Source organism: Pristiophorus japonicus, chromosome 3 (genome assembly GCF_044704955.1).
Source record: "Pristiophorus japonicus isolate sPriJap1 chromosome 3, sPriJap1.hap1, whole genome shotgun sequence".
NCBI lineage: Eukaryota > Metazoa > Chordata > Chondrichthyes > Pristiophoridae > Pristiophorus > Pristiophorus japonicus.
The window spans coordinates 277,705,457-277,730,165 of NC_091979.1; the positions used below are offsets into that span (position 1 = coordinate 277,705,457).

General features: G+C 42.8%; 2 protein-coding genes across 3 annotated transcripts in view; one reads left to right on the forward strand and one right to left on the reverse strand.

Annotated features, from left to right (window-relative positions):
- dock1 (dedicator of cytokinesis 1) overlaps positions 1–24,709 on the forward strand; it is an 816,280-nt gene that overhangs the window by 352,791 nt on the left and 438,780 nt on the right. The window lies entirely within an intron of this gene.
- Positions 1–24,709, reverse strand: part of LOC139260306 (inhibitory synaptic factor 2A) — a 64,915-nt gene that overhangs the window by 10,041 nt on the left and 30,165 nt on the right. Inside the window, exon 3 of the mRNA XM_070876755.1 lies at positions 24,169–24,240. Coding sequence (XP_070732856.1) covers positions 24,169–24,240 — 72 coding nt within the window. The remainder of the gene's footprint in view (positions 1–24,168; positions 24,241–24,709) is intronic.

Sequence of the window (24,709 nt, forward strand, 5' to 3'; positions counted from 1 at the left end):
TTGGATCCAATAATCTATCTGACGCCAATTTTTTTTTTTTTAAATAACATTTTCAAAGTTTAAATTGGAAAATGTTGAACTTTTAAATAATATTATGAAATATATAAGCAGATATATTGGAACATAATTCCAAATAAATATAATGCCAGGAGACTTTATTGTGGTAGTATTTTGTTGTTGACCGAAGAGCATTAATGTAAGTAGCAGAAATTATAATAAGAAACATGGGGATTAGTATATGCTGCTCATGAATTATTTGAAAGTGTGATTTAAATCCTTATCCCTGGCATATGTGTGAAGATTACAGAGTCTTCAATTTATTTCCTTGTGTTGTTGTATAAATTGATCATCATTGTACAAGTGGAGAAATTGATGAATGTACTGTAACTTGCATTTCAATGCATTTGTGACCTGAACAGAAATATTAAAAGGACCGCACAAGTATTTCTACTGCACTAAGATAAGCTATTACAATTTAACAAGTTTATTTACCCATGTATTATGCAATGTAATGGCAGTTTTCTAAAATCCACTGAACTGAACGGGGTAAATATTGGTGTTGGAAATATTTTTTCTAGAATAAATATTATTATTGTGTTGCGAACACAGATGAGGCTGCACACAGGGAGTTTAAAGTAACAGTGACCTCAGTTTTTAATAAGATACTTCAGAGTGAGGAACAGGCCTTAGGGGCCGGCTTATATACAGTGCTCCCAAGGGATGCTGGGATCCCTTGGGACTTCAGGGGATGAGCTCCCTGGTGGCGGAACATGGGAGTGTATGCTTTTCATTGATTTAAGTACTTGAGAAAAGATTGCTTATTGTTAATCAATGTTACAAGAAGCATTTCGGAATCAGATGGGATTTATGAAGAACAACTAATGATACTGGATACCTCTTGTTGCCTTCCAAAAGATCAATGTGGTCAGTTATAGTTGATGAAGTTAATCATACTGAGTAAACATATAAGAAAAATATTGCTTATTATATACAGCAAACAGGTATGTGGAACAGCTCGTTCACATGTAGCTTTGGTTTTCAAACTGAGGTCTGCAAAGAGATCCCAGGACTTTGAGAGAATCATATTTTTGAATTCACTGCATTTATTGACTACTGGTACATTATTTCCGATGCTGTAAAGAAATAAAACATTTTTTGTAATGAAAGTACTGTTTCCTTTGGGTAGCTGGCGGTGTCTATCAGAAGTTAGGTGTGGGTGGGAGTCTATAAGAGTGGTAATATGTACAGAGTGTCCCCATGCATTCCCTCTGTGCCTATCTTGGCATCCTACGAAGGGCCCATCCAGGCACTCGTTGCTGCCTCATTATGAGCAGCAAACTGCCCCATCCTACCCTCTCGTTGACTTTCCCACCCAGAGTGCCCACTCAGAGCTAATCTTTCCTACCTCCTTCCTGTCCCACTCTCCCCTCCCAATGCTGACTCTATGGACTCTGCCACTGGATCAACAATAATGCCCCTCGCCGCATCTTCCCCCAGAATGTCCGTTCACTTGTGAACAAGGCCCTTGCCATCCATGTGGATGATTGCATTGTCATCATGGCCTTAATGGAAATCTGGCTTGAGAGGTGATGACACCTTCCCCGAAAGCCTTGCTGCCTGTCTATACCTTCCGCCACTTGTCCCGCCCAAACCATCATGGTGGCAGTGTGGCTCTTATCAACAAATCACACCTTGGTCTGATCCTCTCTGGCACCTTCTCCTCCTTTGAGCATCTCACCATGTTCCACCCCTCTTGCCTCTCATTTAAAATCCTCGATCTCTACTGCCCATCCAAGTACCATGAAAATTTTCTCAGAGATTTCTTCATTGCTTTCCTCCCTCAGCCTCTGTACCAAGCGACTTCTCATCTGCGATGATTTCAACCTCCATCTAAATTCATCATGCACCCTCTGAGTTCACTGTCTTCCTATCCTCCCTTAATAGCTCCCTCTAAATAAATTCCCCTACCCATGTTCACTGCCTCCCCCTTGACCTTGCCATCTCACGTGGCCTTGTTACTCCCATCCTGTCAGTCACAGATAAGGCCATCTCTAATCATTTCCTTGTATTGTTGTAAACCCACATCCTCCTTCCCCTCCCAACTCTACTTTCTTCTGTATCTGCCCCTGGAAAAACCTCTCGCCCAATTCACTTCAAACTGCACTTTCAAAATTCCAACTGGCCAGCCTTTGGCCCTCCATTCACAACATTACTGCAGGTACTGATCTGCTCAACCACACCCTCACCTCCACCTTTGATGCCGTAGTCCCCATTAAACCGATGAATCTCTCTCACCCCGGTTATTTCTTCTGTTACGGCCCATATCTCTGTTCCCTTAAGCCCAAAGAACGCAGGCGTGAATGGATATGGCGGACAACTGGCTTAGCCGTTCACTGGCAAATCTGGCTGGAACTCATAAAGCACTGTCGGGCCCTGCTCTCTGCCAAAACTGATCACTATTTCAGGATTATCATGGAATGCAAAAATAACCCCGGCTTCTTTCCTCTAATGCAAACTGTCTTCTTAAACCCCTTTCCCCTGCCTCCTCCACCCTCACTTCCAACAACAAGTGCGAGGAGCTCATGGACTTTTTTGTCACTAAGATTGAGACCATTTGTTCAGTTGCCTCTGCTGCTTCCCTCCCTTCCCGCAGCTCACTGGGCAAAACTTCCTCTAAGGTTTCCCTCTGCCCTAGCCCTGAACTTGCATCTTTTACTAGTTTATTTCTTATCTCCCCTCATGCCCTCTCCACGCTTATCTTGTCCATGAAACCTATCTCCCACTCCCTCGACCCTATTCCCACTAAACTACTGACTGCCCAGCTTCCCATCATGGCCCCCATGTTAGCTGATATTGTTAACGTTTCTGTCCCCTCACCTTCAAATCTTCTGTCGTCATCCCTCTCCTCAAAAAAACAACTCTTGACCCCTCCCTTCTACTACTCCATCTCTCTCCTCCTTTCCTGTCCAAATTCCTTGAATGTGCTGTTGCCTCCCAAATCCGTGCCCATCTTTCCCGCAACTCCATGTTTGAATCTCTCCAATCAGGTATCTTTGACCTGTCTTACAGCCTTTGACATGGTTGACCACACCATCCTCATCCAGCGCCTCTCCACTGTTGTCCAGCTGGGTGGGACTGCCCTTGCCTAGTTCCATTCTTATCCAGTTGTAGCTAGAGATTAACCTGCAATGGCTTCCCTTCCTGCTCCCGCAATGTTATCCCTGGTGTCCCACAAGGATCTATCCTTGGCTCCCTCCTCTACATCTCTTCTCATCTACATGCTGCCCCTCAGACATCATCTCAAAACACAGCATCAGTTTCCACATGTACACTGGGAGCACCGTACAACCACCTCTTTCAACCCCTCTAAATGATCACACTGCTTGTCCGACATCCAGTACTGGATGAGCAGAAATTTCCTCCAACAAAATAGTGGGAAAACCAAAGCCATTGTCTTCAGTCCCCGCCACAAACTCCGTTCCCTTTGCAGCGCAATGTAAAAGATTACATTTTTACAATACTACCAAAAGAATAGGTTAAAATTACACCAAGCCTTGCAACAATCATTGACAGCCAAAGATAAAGGAGAAATACCTAAGCACACCGATGGTTTTAAGTGCAATGATAACAGGCAAGTAAATTAAATTCTTCTAAACCAATGTCTCACAGATTTCACTACCTTTATCAAGAAAGATAATATGCCTGATTCGGCCTATATTTTTGTACGATGAACATATAGATTGGATGCACAACTAAAAGACAAAAATTGTTGCCTTGTGACTGAAAACCTCATCTCACACATAAAGCATTCAAAACCAAAATAAGAATCTAAAACTTTGCATCAAATTACCTTGAAAGATCAGCTCTGGGAAATGAGACTATACAAGGAACCAACTATCCAAAAAATGTGCAATTCATTTTGGGACTCATGTTTACAAAAGCCTTTGGACTCAGATCAGCAAAGATAAATAACATACTACTATATTATTTCATAGGCAGTACTTTAATGCAAATGTGTAGAATTCAATTGGAGAACCGCAAAATTTTATGATACGTAAAAGTGAATGTCGACCTTTAAATTACCAAGTAATTTTCAACAATGGTAATTCTTGGAATCCAATCCAACTTTACTGAGAGACTTTTTCCATAAATCATACTGCCATTTTTCCTGACAGTTATTTTTAAGTTATTCTTCCTGCCCTCCTTCAGATTCATTCATTGTGCCATTTACCATCATAACCCTGCAGAAATCATTCTTGACAATTTTATGAGCAGTGTATCAGAAAAAAGAAACTTGCAATGGAAAACCACTGAACAAATTTTATTACGAACGACTGCCATTGTCTACGGTCTCTTCCGCAAACTCTATTCCCTAGCCGCCGACTCCAGCCCTCTCCCTGGCAACTGTCTGAGGCTGAACCAGACTGCTCGCAACCTTGGTGTCCTATTTGACCCCGAGTTGAGTTTCTGATAAAATATCCGCGCCCTCACTAAGACTGCCCATTTCTATCTCTCGAATATAATTTGACTCAGCCCCTGCCAAAACTCTGCTGCCCGTTTACCCATCATCACTGTGCTGATTGACCTACGGTTAAGCAGAGCCTTCAGTTTAAACTTCTCATTCTTATTTTCAAATCCATCCATGGTCTCACCTCTCCCTATTTTGCCTCTCCCTATCTCGCCCTTCCCTATTCAGCCCCACAATCTTTCGTGATATCTGCACCCCTCTAATTCTGGCCTTTTGAGCATTCCTGATTTTAATGACCCCACCACTGGTGACCATGCCTTCAGCTGCCAAGGCCCTAAGCTCTGGAATTCCCTCCCTAAACGTCTCTGTCTCTCGTTCCTCCGTTAAGACACTTTTTAAAATCTACCTCTTTGGCAAATTTTGTTTTATAACGCTCCTGTGAAGCACTTTGGGACGTTTTACGATGTTAAAGATGCTATATAAATACATCTTGTTGTTAAATACTATTGCACCAGAATCTAACTTTCTTCATGTATTATGGCAAAATAAACATGGCAGTGCAAGAGAATTTCATTTCATATTAATTTTGAAAAATACGTATTTGCCCAACATACAACTCCTGCACCATATCTCTTAGCAAACCGAACAATACAAAATAGCACAGCTAAGTGGAAGAGAAAATATTGTAAAGTTATATAACTACATCATTTGATAAATGCACAAGATTGAATTACTGTATTAGAAATAAATACTTTGAGCTACTACTCTATCAGTAACATTGACATAAAAATTTGAGAATTGCTTGAGTTGTAAAGACGAATAAGAAACTCATGAGCTGATAACACCTGATACAGTATACAAGCCTTCTGCTTGACAATGCAGAAAAGTTCTTCACTTCATCCACATGGCCTTTGATTACATATTCTTTTAAAATTAAAATTAAAGCAAATCTTTTCAACAGCTTGATTCAGTAACTTGTATCTCTTGTCTCTGGGTCAGAAGTTTGTAAGTTCAAGACCCAATCCAGGATTTGAGTGCATAATCGACAATGATAACTTCAATGCAGTACTGAGGGAGTTCTGCACTATTGAAGGTGCTGTCCTTCTGATGAGACATTAGGAATACAGGAAAGTAAAGTAGTCCACCTGGTCCATACCTCTCAATCACCCACTCGTATTAATATCTATTCTCACTTAAATCTTTCCACACTCTGTCTCTTTTGCCTCTTTGCACAGTACATTTAAACATTCATCACCCTCTGCGTAAAGTGATCAAATCTACACTGTCTTCTTGAAAACTAGGGACATTTATCACCTGGTCTTTTCTAGTGTAAATAACCCAGGTTCTTGTACCCAGATGCCTTATACTAGATATTGATTTAAATACACTTTTCTGCATTGACCCTACTACCTGGATACCCTTGCTGTAGTACAGTAGTAGAATTAGAAATGCTTTTATTACAACACTTTAACTGCAGGCAGGTCCAGGGAATCTATCTGGTCCAGTACTCCAAATGTGGTCAGACCAGTGCCTTCTTATAGAATTAAAAATACCTAATTCTTGGGATATGGATGTCACTGGTAAGTCCAGCATTTATTGACTGCTGCAGTCTGTGTGGTGTAGATACTCCCACAATGTTGTTGGGTACGGAGTTTCAGGTTTTTGACCCAGTGACAATGAAGTAACTGGCAAGTAAATGACTAAAACGGCCTATTTCCATCTCCGGAATATTACTTGTCTCCATCCCTGTCTCAACTCACCTGCTGCTGAAGCCCTCATCCATGCTTTTGTTACCTCTAGACTTGACTATTCCAATGCACTCTTGCCTGGCCTCACACATTATCCCCTCCATAAACTTGAGGTCATCCAAAACTCTGCTGCTCGTACCCTAACTCGCACCAAGTTCCATTCACCCATTACCCCTGTGCTCGCTGACATATCTTGGCTCCCGGTCAAGCACGCCGATTTAAAAATCCTCATTCTTGTTTTCAAATCTCTACATGGTCTCGCCCCTCTCTATCTCTGTAATCTCCTCCAGCCCCACAACCCTCCGAGATAACTGCGGTCCTCTAATTCTCACCTCTTGAGCATCCCCAATTTTAATCGCTCCACCACTGATGGCCATGCCTTCAGCTGACGAGGCCCCAAGTTCTGCAATTCGCTCCCTAAACGTCTCTGCCCCTCTACCGCTCTTTCCTCCTTTAGGATGCTCATAATCCTACCTCTTTGACCAGTCTGCTCTAATATCTCCTTATGTGGCTCAGTTTCAAATTTTGTTTTTGATAATGCTCCTGTGAAGTGCCTTGGGATGTTGTATTACATGAAAGGCGCTATATAAATGAAAGTTGTTGTTGAAAGGTCATCGACCTGAAACGTTTACCTCTGTTTTCCTCTCCACGGATGCTGCCTCACCTGCTGAGTATTTTCAGCATTTTCTGTTTTTAATTCAGATTTCCAGCATCCACAGTATTTTGCTTTCATTTGAGTAATTTTATTTGTTTTTGTGTCACGGCCTGTGAACTCAAATTGGTCAGACCAAGTAGTTTCTCCTTTTCTTGGACCTGCCAGCAGTCAAAAGGTTAACTTTTGTAATTGAAGCATTTCTAAATTAATCTACCATTTGGAGTGAAAAACAAAATAATGGTTTGACTTTTTGGGGATTTGGATTTAACTCCTGAATATTGGAGTTGAATAATTAGTTTTGTTCCCATAGTGACAGGTAATATTCTGACTAGAAATTATTTCATAAATCTGGGATTAAGTGGTTGGACATAGGCTGACGCTATTTGCTTTTTTATATTAAAGAAAAATGGCAGGTGTTATTTGCTTCAACTATTCTGACCTGGTGTGCTCTTTCTATCTCTGTATTAGCCAATTGTTTTGAAAATGTAGTGAAACTTGCATACTCTGAGGGTGTGATATATGGTAAATTTGTCCAATGGTATTTTCCAAAATTGATTGTTCTTGATGCTGGAGGTTGGAACTTTGTTTACCACTAGCTGTGTTCAGAATTGATCTTTTGGCTATTTCACTCAAATTGAAAAAGAAAACACTAGAAATTTTAGCTTTCATGCATAATCCATACCTGTTTATTTAAATTTGTGAACCTAATTAAATGCTTTTTAAAAGAAATCTACTTGTAATTAAATCATAAATTGGTAAGACTTGAGCTTCACAATTTGTGTTTATAGTAATAATTCTGATATAGAATATAAATAAATCTTTCTGTTGACCTCTATGAAAACATGACCATGATATTACTTTTGAAAGTTGTTGACCTTTTTGTGAACAAAACCCTTTTGTCTACTTCAATAAATTATTTCTGACAGTCTTTATAGCAATAATTCACAGTATCTGCCTCCACAGTAACAGCAAAAGGGCTCACTACACTACAAAAATGATTTATGATGGGAAAGAATTTAAATGCATGCTTTATGCAGTGATTTTATTTTAAACCCTAACCAAAAGGACAGTTTTGAAAGAAAAAGAAGGACTTGCATTTATATATACTGCCTTTCAGGATGTCCCAAAGTGCTTTATAGCCAATGAAGTACTTTTGAAAGGTAGTCACTATTGTAATGTAGGAAACACAGAAGGCAGTTTGTGCACAGCAAGCTCCCACAAACACCAATGAGATAATGACCAGATCATGGGGCCGAAATCGCCCCTTTCCTTAAAGCCTCTTAACACCGGAAAGCGGCCGCCACGCTGCGGAGTTCAATGGGTGCCGGTTTTTCGTGTAATGGCCGCCATTATCAAAATTCCACTCCTGCGGTATCCCAGCAGTGACCCATCCCACCGCTCCACTGCTGCCGATTTGTGCTAAATGCATCATCACAGTGTGCACCACCAATGTACCCCCCCAACCCCGATGGCGAAATTCTGCCATGAAAGATGAAAGTCTTCCTCCTACTGGGCGGTGCCAAAACCTGCTTTTTCCCGGCGGTCCAGTGAGGCTGACGCCTTCTGCAATGGCGGTGCGGCTCCCATTAAAGGGGAGGACGCACTGCTGCCAAGTTTTGTTTTGTCGGCAGACTGCCAGGTTGGCCTGACATTTATGCCCCAGGGTTAGGCCGGGCCACCAATGGGCAGCCTGGCACCCCCTCGTGGGTGCCAGACCGCTGGCCTAGCCGAAACCCTCCCTGATGGCCCTTGGACCGAACTTTAGAAATCGTGCAAGCTTTCCCCTTTAAGTGAAGGGGAGAGCCGTGGTGACGTCATCAGTGCAACGCTGACAACTGACAACAGCGGTCACTACACTCTCGCCCCCCCCCCCCCCCCCGACATCCGCCCCTCTGGTTCACTCAACGCCCCACTTCTGCTCCCATTATGAACGACTATCGGTCCGCTTGGAAAAAAAAAACAAAGAGCGGAATTTCGCTCTAGAGGTCACCTCAACCACCGCAGCGGTGAAAACACCCAAAACGGGTTGTATGCGCCCCGTTTCAGGCGGAGGGCAATTTTGGCCCCCATCTGTTTTAGGGATATTGGTTGAGGGGTAAATATTGGCCAGAGCCGGGATAATTTCCCTGCTCTTCTTTGAAGTAGTGGCATTGGAATCTTTTAGGTCTACCTGAGAGGGCAGACAGGGTTTTGGTTCAATGACTCTTGGGAAAAACGGCACCTCTGACAATGTAGCGCTCCCTTGGTACTGACTCAACTGTCAGCCTAGATTATGTGCTCAAGTCCCTGGAGTTTTGCTAACTGATAATCACAGAGTGGCAGTCTGTGAAGATGTATTCTAAATTACGTATACTTTGAGAATTAGCACTAATCTACCTCACTCCCTAGCTCAAAAGACCCTTCCGTTTCTCGTGTTGTCAAACCAGGAACTATCCTCCCAACAATACGACTACCAGTCCCCAACTCCGTCATACTGTTACATGCCTCATACCTACCATATTTTCAGGTATCCTGTATCTTGAGCTTTTTAAGAAGGTATTATGTAAAACTGAGTTACTGCTGAAGAAAAATAATAATCAAAAAATGCTGGAAATACTCAGCAAGTCAGGCAGCATCTGTGGAGAGAGAATCAGAGTTAATATTTCAGGTCGTTGTCCTTTTGTCAGAACTGGAAAATGTTACAAATGTAACAGGTTGTAAGCAAGTTCAGAGGTAGGGGAAAGGGATAAAGAACAAAAGGGAAAGTCTGTGATGGGATGGAAGGCAGGAGTGATTAAATGGCATGGCATGATAGTGCAAGGCAAAAGGGAGTGGTAATGGGACTAAAAGTTTCGAGATCTACCTTTTGTGTCTTTACTTGTCCTAATACCACTCCCTTTTGTTCTTTCTCCTCTCCCCCTTTCTCTGCTTCTGTACTTACTTAAAACCTGTTACATCTGTAACATTTTCAAGTTCTAACAAAAGGTCTTCGACCTGTAATGTTGTCTCTTTCTCTCACCACAGGTGCTGACTGACCTGCTGAGTATTTTCAGCATCCATGGTATTTTGCCATTATAAAATAATCAAAATCACTGATTTACAATTTCCCTGAAAATATAGAATTTAGCACTGATTGTGAACCTGAGCATACTGCTAACACTCCCACAATATAATACAAATACAATTTGACTCATTCATTCACTGTAAACAGGTAGCCCTGATGTCACATTTTATATTACAAGGCAGAAAACAGCATTGAAGTTCTTTGGTTGTATATTTAATTTTTTTTTGTTGTGATTTGATTTTTATATCTCATTCATATATATAATATATATATATATTATATATATATGCCCAGTTGCTGTTCCTCTCACTTGCAAGAAATGTTGAGCTTTCTGTAAAGTCTAACATAAGTTGGCGTTCAAAAAGGACTTAGTGCCGTGTATTAGCTTTGAAAGATTTCGTACCTGTGCATATTGAATTATCTAATAAGCATTAACTAGTCATTAGACTATAACAAATTTGTTCCATCACATTAGTATTCATATAATACAGATTGCCTGGAGAATAAATTAATTAGTTTAAGAATTCCAATGCACTGCTTCTTCATTTATTGCAGGACTGACTGTCTGATGTACTTGAGCAATCAGTACAATAATTGATATATTTGTGTATAGCATAGCTTTTATTCTGTATTACTTGTAGTAGTTGAACATTGATAGCAGTGCTGAAGGTTAGGTTATTTTACATCAATTTCTTCAAGTTTACTTGATCCTTCCAGTTTTAAAACCAACTACATCAACAAATTTGTGATTAAAGTTCCAAGACTTGTTAGCCACGTACCTGAATTGTATCATTCTTTTCAGTCAAAAAAAAATCAAGATTCATAATGAAAAACTACATTGATTAAGGATATTACAGCATGTTGGACAACCAACATCACAGATGAGTGGAATTCAGATTTGTATGGGCAATCCTTTACACGCTGAGTTCTTTATTTGGGCTGATGCTAAATATAGATTAGGCACTTGCCTACATGGAGGGAAAGATTGTTGCTGTTGATGTGTTGCTGTCTTGCACCTTTTTGTGGCCATGTTACTTTCAGGGAGTAGGTTACTTGCCCACTGCAAATAGTGCATAAGGAGCTCAAGATCATTAGAAATGGGAGATTTTTTCACAAGAAAAACATTGAGCAAGACAAAGTTGTATCTTGACAAATAGGAACATAGGACAGCCAGCATGGATTTGTTAAGGCCAAATGGTGTTTGACTAACTTAATTTGAGTTTTTTTGATGAGGTAACAGATTGGATGAGGGCAGTCCAGTTGATGACTTCTATATGGACTTTCAAAAGGTGTTTGATAATGTATCACATATTCGGCTTGTTAGCAAAATTGAATCCCATGGGATAAAAGGGGAGGTAGTTGCATGTTTACAAAATTGGCTAAGGGATAGAAAACAGAGTTGTGGTGAATGACTATTTTTCGGACTGGAGGGAGATATACAGTGGCTTTTCCCAAGGTTCAGTACTGTTTACTGCTGTTTTTTAATGTACATTAATGATGGGGCATAATATCGAAATGAGATCTGCGAAGCTTGGAAGGTAGTAATAGACTTCAATTCATTGTAGATAGGCTAGTGGAACGGACGGACAGATGACAAGGCTGAAGCATTTGCAACCATCTTAAGCCAGAAGAGCTGAGTGGATGATCCATATTGGCCTCCTCCTGAGGTCTCCACCATCACAGAAGCCAGTCCTCAGCCAATTTGATTGACTCCATGTGATATCAAGAAATGACTGACTACCCTGGCTACAGCAAAGGCTATGAGCCTTGACAACATCCCGGCTGTCCTGCTTGAAGCCTTGTGCTCCAGAACCAGCCGTGCCTCTAGCCAAGCTGTTCCAGTACAGCTACAACATTGGTATCTACCCGACAATGTGGAAGACTGCCCAGGTATGTCCTGTCCTCAAAAAGCAGGACAAATCCAATCCGGCCAATTGCCACCCCATCAGTCAACTCTCAATCATGAGCAAAGTGATGGAAGGTGTCGTCGACAGTGCTATCAAGCGCCACTTATTCAGCAATAACTTGCTCGCCAACGCTTAATTTGGGTTCCGCCAGGACCAGTCGGCTCCAGACCTCATTACAGCCTTGGTCGAAACACGGACAAAAGAGCTGAATTCCAGAGGTGAGTTGACAGTGACTGTCCTTGACATCAAGAACATAAGAACATAAGAACATCAAGGCAGCATTTTGACCAAGTGTGGCATCAAGGAGCCCTCGTAAAATTGAGGTCATTGGGATTCAGGGAGAAAACTTTCCACTGACTGTAGTCATACCTGGAACAAAAGAAAATGGTTGTAGTTGTTGGAGGTCAATCATCGCAGCCCCAGGACATCGCTGCAGGAGTTCCTCAGGGCAGTGTCCTAGGCCGAACCATCTTCAGCTGCTTCATCAATGATCTTCCCTCCATCATAAGGTCAGAAGTGGGGCTGTTCGCTGATGATTGCAGTGTTCAGTTCCATTCACAATTCCTCAGATAATGAAACAGTCCATACCCAAATGCAGCAAGACTTGGATGGTGTTCAGACTTGGGTTGATAATTATGTCACAAAAGCGCCAGGCAGTGACTATCTCCAACAAGCGAGAATCTAATCACCGCCCCTTGACATTCAATGGCACTACCATCGTGGAATCCCCGCTATCAACATGCTGGAGGGGTCACCATTGACCAGAAACTTAACTGGACCAGCCACACACATACTGTGGCTACAAAAGCAGGTCAAAGGCCGGGTATTCTGCGGCGAATGTCTCCGCTCCTGACTCCCCAAAGCCTCTACAAGACACAAGTCAAGACTGTGTTGGAATATTCTCCACTTGCCTGGATGAGTGCAGCTCCAACAACATTGAAGAAGCTCGACACCATTTAGGACAAAGCAGCCCGCTTGATTGGCACCCTATCCATCACTTTAAACATTCACTCCCTGCACCACCGACGCACTGTGGTTGCAGTGTGTACTATCTACAAGGTGCACTGCAGCAACTCGCCACGACTTCTTTGGCAGCTACCAAACCCGCGATCTCTACCACCTAGAAGGATAAGGGCAACAGGCGCATGGGAACACCATCACCTGCAAGTTTCCCTCCAAGTTACACACCATCTTGACTTGGAAATATATCGCCATTCTTTCATCATTGCTGGGTCGAAATCCTGGAACTCCCTCCCTAACATTACTTTCATCATAAGGACTGCAGCTGTTCAAGAAGGCGGTTCACCACCACCTTCTCAAGGGCAGTTAGGGATGGGCAATAAATACTGGCCTTACCGGTGATGCCCACACCCCAGGAACAAATTTTTAAAAAAATGAAATTTCATGCAGAGAAGTGTGAGGTGATATATTTTGGTAGGAAGAATGAGGAGAGACCATACATACTAAATGGTTCAATTTTAAAGGGGGTGCATGAACATAGAGACCTGTTCATAAATCTTTGAAGGTGGCTGGACAGGTTAACAAAGCAGTTAAGCGAGCATATGAGATCCTGGGTTTTATAAATAGAGGCACAGAGTACAAAAGCCAGGAAGTTGTGCTAAACCCATATATCCACTAGTTTGGGAGTACTGTGTCCAATTCTGGGCACCCACTTCAGGAAGGATGTGAAGGTAAAAATCAAAAAGGGCCAAATTACAACATAATTCTAAAAGGACAAAGAGTGTTAAAAAAAACAAGCCTGAAGGCTTTGTGTCTCAATGTGAGGAGCATTCATAATAAGGTGGATGAATTAATTGCGCAGATAGCTGTTAATGGATATGATGTAATTGGGATTACGGAGACATGGCTCCAGGGTGACCAAGGCTGGGAACTCAACATCCAGGGGTATTCAACATTCAGGAAGGATAGACAGAAATGAAAAGGAGATGGGGTAGCGTTGGTGGTTAAAGAGGAGATTAACGCAATAGGAAGAAAGGACATTAGCTTGGATGATGTGGAATCTGCATGGGTAGAGCTGCGGAACACCAAAGGGCAGAAAATGCTAGTGCAAAATGTGTACAGACCACCAAACAGTAGTAGTGAGGTTGGGGATGGCATTAAACAGGAAATTAGGGATACGTGCAATAAAGGTACAGCAGTTATCATGGGTGACTTTAATCTGCATATAGATTGGGCTACCCAAACCGGTAGCAATACGGTGGAGGAGGATTTCCTGGAATGTATAAGGGATGATTTTCTAGACCAATACGTCGAGGAACCAACGAGAGAGCTGGCCATCCTCGACTGGGTGTTGTGTAACGAGAGAGGATTAATTAGCAATCTTGTTGTGCGAGGCTCCTTAGGGAAGAATATGGTAGAATTCTTCATTAAGATGGAGAGTGACACAGTTAATTCAGAGACTAGAGTCCTGAACTTAAAGAAGGGAAATTAGGGATAATGTTAAATCCAAGGAAGAGGCATATAAATTGGCCAGAAAAGCAGCAAACCTGAGGACTGGGAGAAATTTAGAATTCAGCAGAGAAGGACAAAGGGTTTAATTAGGAGGGGGAAAATAGAGTATGAGAGTAAGCTTACAGGGAACATAAAAACTGACTGCAAAAGCTTCTATAGATATGTGAAGAGAAAAAGATTAGTGAGGACAAATGTATTCAGAATCAGGTGAATTTATAATGGGGAACAAAGAAATGGCAGACCAATTGAACAAATACTTTGGTTCTGTCTTCACTAAGGAAGATACAAATAAACTTCCGGAAATATTAGGGGACCGAGGGTCTAGCGAGAAGGAGGAACTAAAGGAAATCCTTATTAGTCAGCAAATTGTGTTGGGAAAATTGATGGAATTGAAGGCCGATAAATCCCCGGGGCCTGATAGTCTGCATCCCAGAGTACTTAAGGAAGTGGCCCTAGAAATAGTGGATGCATAGGTGGTCATTTTCCAACATTCTATAGACTCTGGATCAGTTCCTATGGACTGGAGGGTAGCTAATGTAACCCCACTTTTTTAAAAAAAAGGAGGGAGAGAGAAAACAGGGAATTATAGACCGGTCAGCCGGACATCGGTGGTGGGGAAAATGTTGGAATCAATTATTAAAGATATAATAGCAGCGCATTTGGAAAGCAGTGACAGGATCGGTCCAAGTCAGCATGGATTTATAAAAGGGACATCATGCTTGACAAATCTTCTATAATTTTTTGAGGATGTAACAATAGACTGGACAAGGGAGAACCAGTGGATGTGATGTATTTGGACTTTCAAAAGTCTTTTGACAAGGTCCCACACAAGAGATTAGTGTGCAAAATTAAAGCACATGGCACTGGGGGTAATGTATTGATGTGGATAGACAACTGGTTGGCAGACAGGAAGCAAAGAGTAGGGATAAACCTTTTCAGAATGGCAGGCAGTGACTAGTGGGGTACCGCAAGGTTCAATGCTGGGACCCCAGCTATTTACAATATACATTAATGATTTAGACAAAGAAATTGAATGTAATATCTCCCTAGTTTGCAGATGACACTAAGCTGGGTGGCAGTGAGAGCTGTGAGGAGGATGCTAAGAGGCTGCAGGGTTAGGTGAGTGGGCAAATGCATGGCAGATGCAGTATATTATGGATAAATGTGAGGTTATCCACTTTGGTTGCAAAAACAGGAAGGCAGAATATTATCTGAATGGTGACCGATTAGGAAAAGCAGAGGTGCAACGAGACCTGGGTGTCGCGGTACTTCAGTCATTGAAAGTTGGCATGCAGGTACAGCAGGCGGTGAAGAAGGCAAATGGCATGTTGGCCTTCATAGCAAGAGGATTTGAGTATAGGAGCAGGGAGGTCTTACTGCAGTTGTACAGGGCCTTGGTGAGGCCTTGAATATTGTGTACAGTTTTGGTCTCCTAATCTGAAGAAGGACATTCTTGCTATTGAAGGAGTGCAGCGAAGGTTCACCAGACTGATTCCCGGGATGGCAGGACTGACATATGAAGAAAGATTGGATCGACTAGGCTTATATTCACTGGAATTTAGAAGAATGAGATGGGATTTCATGGAAACGTATAAAATTCTGACAGGATTGGACAGGTTAGATGCAGGAAGAATGTTCCTGATGTTGGGGAAATCCAGAACCAGGGATTATTGTCTACGGATAAGGGATAAGCCATTTTGGACCGCGATGAGGAGAAATTTCTTCACTCAGAATTGTGAACCTGTGGAATTCTCTACCGCAGAAAGTTGTTGCAGCCAGTTCGTTAGATATATTCAAAAGGGAGTTAGATGTGGCCCTTATGGCTAAAGGGATCAAGAGGTATGGAGAGAAAGCAGGGTACTAAAGTTGCAAAAAAGATATGCCATGATCATATTGAATGGTGGTGCAGGCTCGAAGGGCCGAATGGCCTACTCCTGCACCTATTTTCTATGTTTCTTTGGAGAGGGTACAGAAAAGATTTACTAGAATGATCCCTGGGATGAGCAATTACAGTTAAGTGGGTAGACAAGAGAAGCTGCGACAAGTGTCTCACCTCTTGACTCCCCAAAACCTTTCCACCATCTACAAGGCACAAGTCAGGAGTGTGATGGAATATTCTCCACTTGTCTGGATGAGTGCAGCTCCAACAACACTAAAAAGCTCAACACCATCCAGGACAAAGCAACCCATTTGATTGGCATCCCATCCACCACCTTAAACATCCACTCCACCACCGCCGTACCGTGGATGCTGTGTGTACCATCTACAAGATGCACTTCAGCAACACAACAAGGCTTCTTCAGCAGCACCTGCCAAACCCACGACCTCTACTACCTCGAAGGACAAAGGCAGCAAGCACATGGGAATACCACCACCTCCACGTTCCATTCCAAGTCACACACCATCCTGATTTGGAAGCATATCGTCGTTCCTTCATTGCTGGGTCAGAATCCTGGAACTCCCTCCCTAACAGCACTGTGGGAGTATAATCACCACACGGGCTTCAGGGTGCAAGAAGGTGGTTCACCACCATCTTCTCAAAGGCAATTAGGGATGGATAATAAATGCTGGCCTTGCCAGCAACGCGCTCACATCCCCATGAACAATGTTGTTCTCCTTGGAGCAGAAAAGGCTAAGAAGAGATTTGATAGAGGTGTTTAAATCATGAAGGATTTAGATGGAGTAAATAAAGAGAAACTGATTCCATTGGCTGAAGGGTCGATAATGAGGGGCAAGAGATTAAAGGTGATTGGTAAATGAACCAGAGGTGACATGAGGAAATACTTTTTTATGCAATAAATAGTTAGGATTTGGAATGCATTGCCTGATAGGGCGGTGGATATAAATTCAATAATAGCCTTCAAAAGGGAATTGGATTTATTGCAGGGATATGGGGAAAGAGTGAGGGAGTGGGACTAACTGGATTTCTCTTTGAAAGAGCCAGCGCAGACTCGATGCGCAGAATGGCCTCCTTTTGTGCTGTACTATTCTGTGATTCTATGATAGGAATTGCTGGATGAAAAAAGACCACAGTCCACTTAGTTCACCTTCTAACATCCTGATAGTTGCATGATACAACGATAATGGAGTTGTTGACTAATCAGTCTATCAACTAGTCTACAACAGATCCAGACATAACCTGAGCAAAACCTCAATGCTGGGGAGCTTTGGGAACCATAGGTACAAAGTCACCTGTTCCTCCCAAGCAGGGTACACTTACCATTTGTCATGTCTCAAATTACTTGCATACTATATACCAAAATGTTATTTTTGGAAAGGAATCTATCTAATTTACATTTGAAAAGGCAATACTTGCACCATTTCTCCAGGGAGTGTGTTCCATAGATTGACCACTTGCTCACTGAAATATTGTTTCCGCAGATCAGTTTTGAATTTACCCTCATTGAAGTGCGAGTCATGTCCTCTGGTTATACTGTTTTCGATGAGATGAAATAGCTTGTTATGTGTCATGTATGCTTGGGGTTATTAGCCACCAGGTGGTGCCACTGTCGGAGGTCATTGGGCTGTACGCACGTGTGTGCGGCCCAGGTACAAAAGGGAAGCCATCATGTAATGTGGGTCCTAATAAAGCAGAGCCAGGTTTGTACCAGTGTTAGTTTACAGTAGTCAGTCTATCGAGTTATTACATACATAACATTTGGCGATGAGGTAACTTAAGAACCTTCGCATGCAAAAATGAGCACAGTTAGAATTCTGGAGAGATTTGTGGAGAGAGAGGACTTGACAGATTTTGCAGCTCGCCTAGACCAGTGCTTTGTGGCCAACAAAATGGAGGAACCCACTGACGCAGTTAGGCGCAGGGCGGTCTTCCTCACGGTTTGCGGTCCGAAAATCTATGGACTCATAAAGAATCTTCTCTCGCCTGCAAGTCCAACGGACAAGGACTATGAGGAATTGTGTGCTCTGGTACGTGACCATCTCAAACCAGAAGAAGGCGGCATCATCTCACGATATCGATTCTACATGCACGTTCGTTCTGAGGGCCAGCATGTGTCGGAATTCGTTGCCGACCTAAGACGTCTAGCTAGACCGTGTAAGTTTGAAAACGCGTTGGGAGACATGCTGCGGGACTTCTTTGTAATTGGCATCAACCACGAGGTGATCCCGCGTAAGCTGGCGGCAGAGATGCTGGATTTGAGCAAGGCCATCACGATTGCCCAGGCATGCATGACAACGGACAAAAAGTTAAAGCAGATATCATCGAAAAATCAGAACTCGGCAAGTACTGTAAACAAGATTGTATCGTCGTTTGGCAGAGCTGCACATGGCAGGGCCTACTCGACTGCGTATGCGAAACCTGTGGCTGCCTAAAGTCCGCCAACGAGAATGAATCTGACTTCACTGTGTTGGCATTGTGGAGGCAATCATCGGCCTTATCAGTGTCATTTGTAAAGAGTGTTCGAGACTGGGGCATCTCCAGCACATGTGTCCGCAACTGAGCAAGCGTGCTGCGACACACCACATGGAGGATGATGACCAGTATAGCGCGGATCCGGATATGCAATCCGAGATACCAGAGGAGGAAGTGTATGGACTGTATTCATTCCTAACAAAGAACCAACCGATAATGATTAATGTGAAACTTAACAGTGTGCTGGTACGGATGGAATTGGACACGGGTGCGAGTCAATCAATAATGAGCCAGCTTCCCCATTTTATTTTTGCTCCAGACAGGGATGTACAATTGCTGAAGTTCATCCATGTGATCTTTAAATGTTTGTCATTGCTTATCCACCGTCAACCCTTTAGGTATCCTTTGCCCGTCTATTCTTGCCAATTCACGCCTCATACCGTCGAAGTTACCTTTCCTTAAGTTCAGGAGCCTAGTTTCCGAACTAACTGTGTCACACTCCATCTTAATAAAGAATTCTACCATATTATGGTCACTCTTCCCCAAAGGGCCTCGCACAACAAGATTGCTAATTAGTTGTTTCTCATTACACATCACCCAGTCTAGGATGGCCAGCTCTCTAGTTGGTTCCTTGACATATTGGTCTAGAAAACCATCCCTAATACACTCCAGGAAATCCTCCTCCACCACATTGCTACCAGTTTGGTTAGCCCAATCAATATGTAGATTAAAGCCGCCCATGATAACTGCTGTACCTTTATTGCACACTTCCCTTATTTCTTGTTTGATGATGTCCCCAACCTCTCTCCTACTGTTTGGTAGTCTGTACACAACTCCCATTAGCGTTTTCTGCCCTTTGGTATTCTGCAGCTCCACCCACACCGATTCCACATCATCCAGGCTAATGTCCCTCCTTACTATTGGCCTGTGATGCTGCTTCATATGGAGTTGGTTGCGTGCTCCAACAAGCTAATGAGTCGGGTAAACTACAACCTGTTGCGTATGCTTCTAAAAGTTCATCAAAGGTGGAAAGAGCCTACAGCATGGTAGAAAAAGAAGCATCAGCCTGTGTGTATGGGGTTAAAAAGATGCATCAGTACCTGTTTGGTCTTTGGTTTGAATTGGAAACAAGCCACTCATTTCATTGTTTTCAGAAAATCAAGATATCAATGCATCGTCCCGCATCCAGAGGTGGGCACTGATATTATCTGCCTATGATTATGTCATTCGCCATAGACCTGGCACCGAGAATTGTGTCGATGCACTGAACCGTCTGTCGTTGCCCATACTGGAGGTGGAGATGCCAGACCTACTGTTAGTTATGGATGCTTTCGAAAGTGAAGGAACCCCTGTCACGGCTCAACAAGTTCAGACCTGGACCAGCGAGGACCCGATATTATCGTTCGTGAAATGTTGTGACCTTAATGGTGATTGGTCTGCTATACCCAAGCAAATGGGTGATGAAACTAAACCTTACAACCATCGCAAAGACGAATTATCCATTCAGTCAAATTGTTTACAGTGGGGTAATCGTGTTGTTATGCCTAAGAAAGGCAGAGAGAAATTTGTACATGATCTACAAAGCACTCATTCCGGTATTGTCATGATGAAAGCCATTGCCAGGTCTCATGTATGGTGGCCTGGAATTGACTCTGATCTGGAATCATGTATGCATCAGTGCAACACTTGCATGCAGCTAAGTAAAGCACCAGCGGAATCGCCGCTGAGTCTATAGTCGTGGTCATCTGAACCATTGTCCAGGATCTGTATTGACTTTGCAGGTCCCTTCCTGGAAAAGATGCTTTTAGTTGTGGTGGATGCATATTCCAAGTGGATCGAGTGTATAATCATGTCATCCAGTACATCCACAGCTACCATTGAGAGCCTTCATGTCATGTTTGCCACTCATGGTCTGCCCGACATCGTTGTAAACAGCAACGGACCTTGCTTCATTCGTCTGGAGTTTCAAGAGTTCATGAAACTCGATGGTATCAAACATGTGAGGTCAGCACCATTCAAACCCGCATCCAATGGTCAAGCAGAGCGTACTGTCCAAACCATCAAGCAGAGTATGAACCATGTAACTCAAGGTTCAGTGCAGACTCGCTTGTCACGCATATTGCTTAGTTACAGGACAAGACCCCACATGCTGACTGGGGTCCCCCCTGCTGAACTATTGATGAAGAGAGGTCTCAAGACCAAGCTCTCTCTTGTCCACCCTGACTTGAACGATCATGTTGAATACAGACGCCAAAGTCAGCATTAATCATGGTCGCGCTGCCGTGTCACGCGACATTTCTGTTAACGATCCTGTGTCTGTACTAAATTATGGTCAAGGTCCCAAGTGGATTGCCGGTACTGTTGCGGCCAAGGAGGGTATCGTCAAGCTCAAGAATAGGCAAACATGCAGGAAACATGTTGATCAGATAAAGCTGCGGCACACGGATGAACCGCAACAGTCTGAGGAAGACACAATCAGTGACCTACCAACCTACCCTCAGTCATCAGAAGTATGTTTCTATGACTCCGCTGTCATCAATGAATCTGGACTTTCAATCCCTGACATGGTCATTGCTACTCCTATCAGATCGGCTACCCAACCCCCAGTCATAACAGACTCAGAACACTCGCCCAAGGTGGGAGTTGAGACAATCAACTTGGGAGCGGAAAGCCCCGGACCGTCTTAATTTGTAAAGAGACTGTTACTTATATCTTAAAGGGGGATATTGTTATGTCTGTATGCTTGGGGTTACTAGCCACCAGGTGGTGCCACTGTCAGCGGTCATTGGGCTGTACGCACATGTGTGCCGCCCAGGTATAAAAGGCAAGCCATCATGTAATGTAATCACTTTGGGCCCTAATAAAGCAGACCCAGGTTTGTACCTGTTAGTTTACAGTATTCAGTCAATCAAGTTATTACATACATAACATTATGGTCTATGTTATGTAATCCCTTTTGAATCCTAAAAACATCATAATCCACTCCCTCCAACCCTCAATCATTCAGGTTGCTCTCTTCTATAATATCCTTTCAATAACTGCACAATTTTGTACTGTTGCAACCATAACTGTACACTGTATTTTAAGTGTGGTCACAGCAATGATTTATAAAATGGCAGGATTACCTCATTATTTCGGTTCAATATCGACCTTTAATACATCCCAACATCATAGCCGCAGATTATATATAAACCTGATATTTTCTATGCTGTAGTATTTTTGGGTTCTTCTTGTTTAGGAAGGGCTTTTGCAATTTGCTTTTGACTCATGATTCGGGAAAAATTACATGAAAAGCAGTGATTCGTGTTACAATCCATGCGTTTCCCAGCAGTTTTAAATTGTTCAGAGCAGAAAGGTAGTTTTGATAAGCAGACTGAGGGGACGAAATTCGGTAGTGTCCTGTTTGGGGGCGGTAACCGCGTCGAGGCGGGACTTACTGCACCTGACACGGAAGACTGCGAAATTGGGGTTACCGCCCCTGAGAGGAAATGGAACGCAAAATATCGGGTGCTCTACTTCCTATCGGGGGTAGCACCGGGGCGGTAAGCGCGCGAGCTCTGCAGTGGGGCGAGGGGCTACAACTACGCCAGTGGAGCGCCGTAGCCCAGTACAAAAACAGAGTGCCGGGCTGCACCATCGCTGGCTCAGACCACGCGAAATGTTAAATGAAATATCGGCAAAAATAAAATTACCGCACGCACCACCTCTTTACTTTTCGCCCCGCGAGCGGAGTACAGCCCGGTTCGCGACCCACGAGGCTGGCGCGATCGTCGCCCGTGGCGGCCTCATGGGGCGCTACCTAATTTCCACTCTGGGGCGAAAGCGGGTCGCTGCGCATGGTTATGACGTCGTCATTGCTGGCGCAGTGGCCCAGGGCAGGAGCGGGGTGCTGCTGGTTTGCGCCTCCGCTAACTCCCGCGCAATCTCGCGGGTGGCGGTACCCCTCCTCCTCCTGCTCCTGCTCCTGCTCCTGCCCCCCACCCCACCCCACCCCACCACCGGGCGAGAAAACGGTAGGCGCAAACAATGTGAATTTCTCCCCAAGTCTCATGAATCAAAACTTGCACTCTTAAATGTGCCACCTATCGGATAGCTTGCCAATGGTCTAACAATTTCTCTTTATTAACAACGATCACATGGGATGCCCATATTATTCTCCTACCTAATCCGAAGGAAGTAAATACTGTACTAACAGATTGTTAAATTGAGTAACTGCAAGTTTTAGTTACAAATAAGCTAATTACAAAAGCAGAAAAACAGAAAGATAATGAGATCGAATAAATTCATGAAGCGTTAAATTAACTTTGCCAGAACTTATTTCCTGTACTATCTGATACTCTTGAAAGACATTTGGTGGATAGTCTTTGAATTTCCAATGCATTATTTCTGTGTGGGTGAGGATATCTTCCTGCCCACTACTGAAGCAGTAATCAGGTACAGTCCACATGATTTGACCAGCCATTATTGTCTTGACAGCTCAATACTACTATTTTGCAAGCTAAAGATGAGGGTTCTCAAAACCAGTTTCAGTCTTTCATTGAATTTATTTCCTATAGCTTACAAACATGCCCTATTTATATGGGGAGGTTGAATAAGTGCAGAAGAATGTTAATTTACTTACCATGGATACAGCCATCTTCATAGAATTGTTAACCTGTGGAATTCACTACCGCAGAGAGTTGTTGATGCCTCTTCATTGGATATATTCAAGAGGGAGTTAGATATGGCCCTTACGGCTGAAGGGATCAAGGGATATGGAGAGAAAGCAGGAAAGGGGTACTGAGGTGAATGATCAGCCATGATCTTATTGAATGGTGGTGCAGGCTTGAAGGGCCGAATGGCCTACTCCTGTACCTATTTTCTACGTTTCTATGTTATTGTTTTGAAATAAGTTCACCCTGCACATTTACACTTCCCTCCCAGCTTAGCCCTCATTCTCTTACCTGATCTGGAGTGAGCTTGGAGTTGTATTATTTTAGTGTTCTCGTTGGTTCTTTAAGCCTCACAGTTGCTGTTGCTGGCAAAGAACAGAATATCTGCCTCAGATTGAGGCTGTGATCCACCAGTGTGGGAGAACATCACTTGCTCCCCTGGGTGTAAAAATCTTGAAGGGATTTTTCTCGACTAGATGACATAGTTTGATTTTGTAAATTTGCCCCATTAAGTCAACTCTCTACTTTTAAAAGTACTGTGGTGTGTGATACTATAATCATGCATTATTGTTTCGAGGGGCTTGTATGGCTGATGCCTGATTCCAGAATCCTAAAGGGACAGTGTCCTGGGCTTTCTTGCATTGGGATGGCAGATGTGCATTCTATACAGAGACTCAAATACATTCAAAGAATGAAGAAGAAGTACTGAAGGGAACTAACTTTTGTTGTGGTCAAGTAATGTTTAAAGAATATGATACTGTTTTTTGAGACAAAATCAGAAATGTGATGAGAAACCATTTTCTTGTAGCTTATCAATCGTGACTTAGTTTTTGCTTTGTTCAGTAGCTTACCTATAAATGATGCATGCACTGTTTCGACAGGTGTCACAGTTTGCAGTATCTTGTCCTGTTCGATAGGAGAGTCTGTAAAGATAATAGTGAACATTGTATTCTAAAAGTGCATTTGGTTAATTTTGAAGGGATAGTTGAAAAGTAATTGAGAATTTTATACATTTAATTTCTTGATTTTCATTTGACATTAAATTACCACCATTTAATGCAAATGTTATTTTTAAGAGTTTTCATAATATATATGTTATTAAACTTACTAATCAAAAGTCTCTTCCATTTTTGTGATAGAAAAATAATCTTGCTATTTGTTTTTTTGCTATGGAAAAGGCCAACACTAAAAAAAACACAATTAATTTGAAGACAATTTAACATAGAATCCCCTTTGACACCCCGCACATTGCACATCCATATGGACACCGTAACTTTTTAAAAAACTAAAGTTAAAATTGATGTCAACTCCAGCAAGGGCGTTCCATTAATGACATACCCTGTCAGAGTTCTGCTGCCTTTCACTTGACCATGAATCTGTATTTGTGCATGT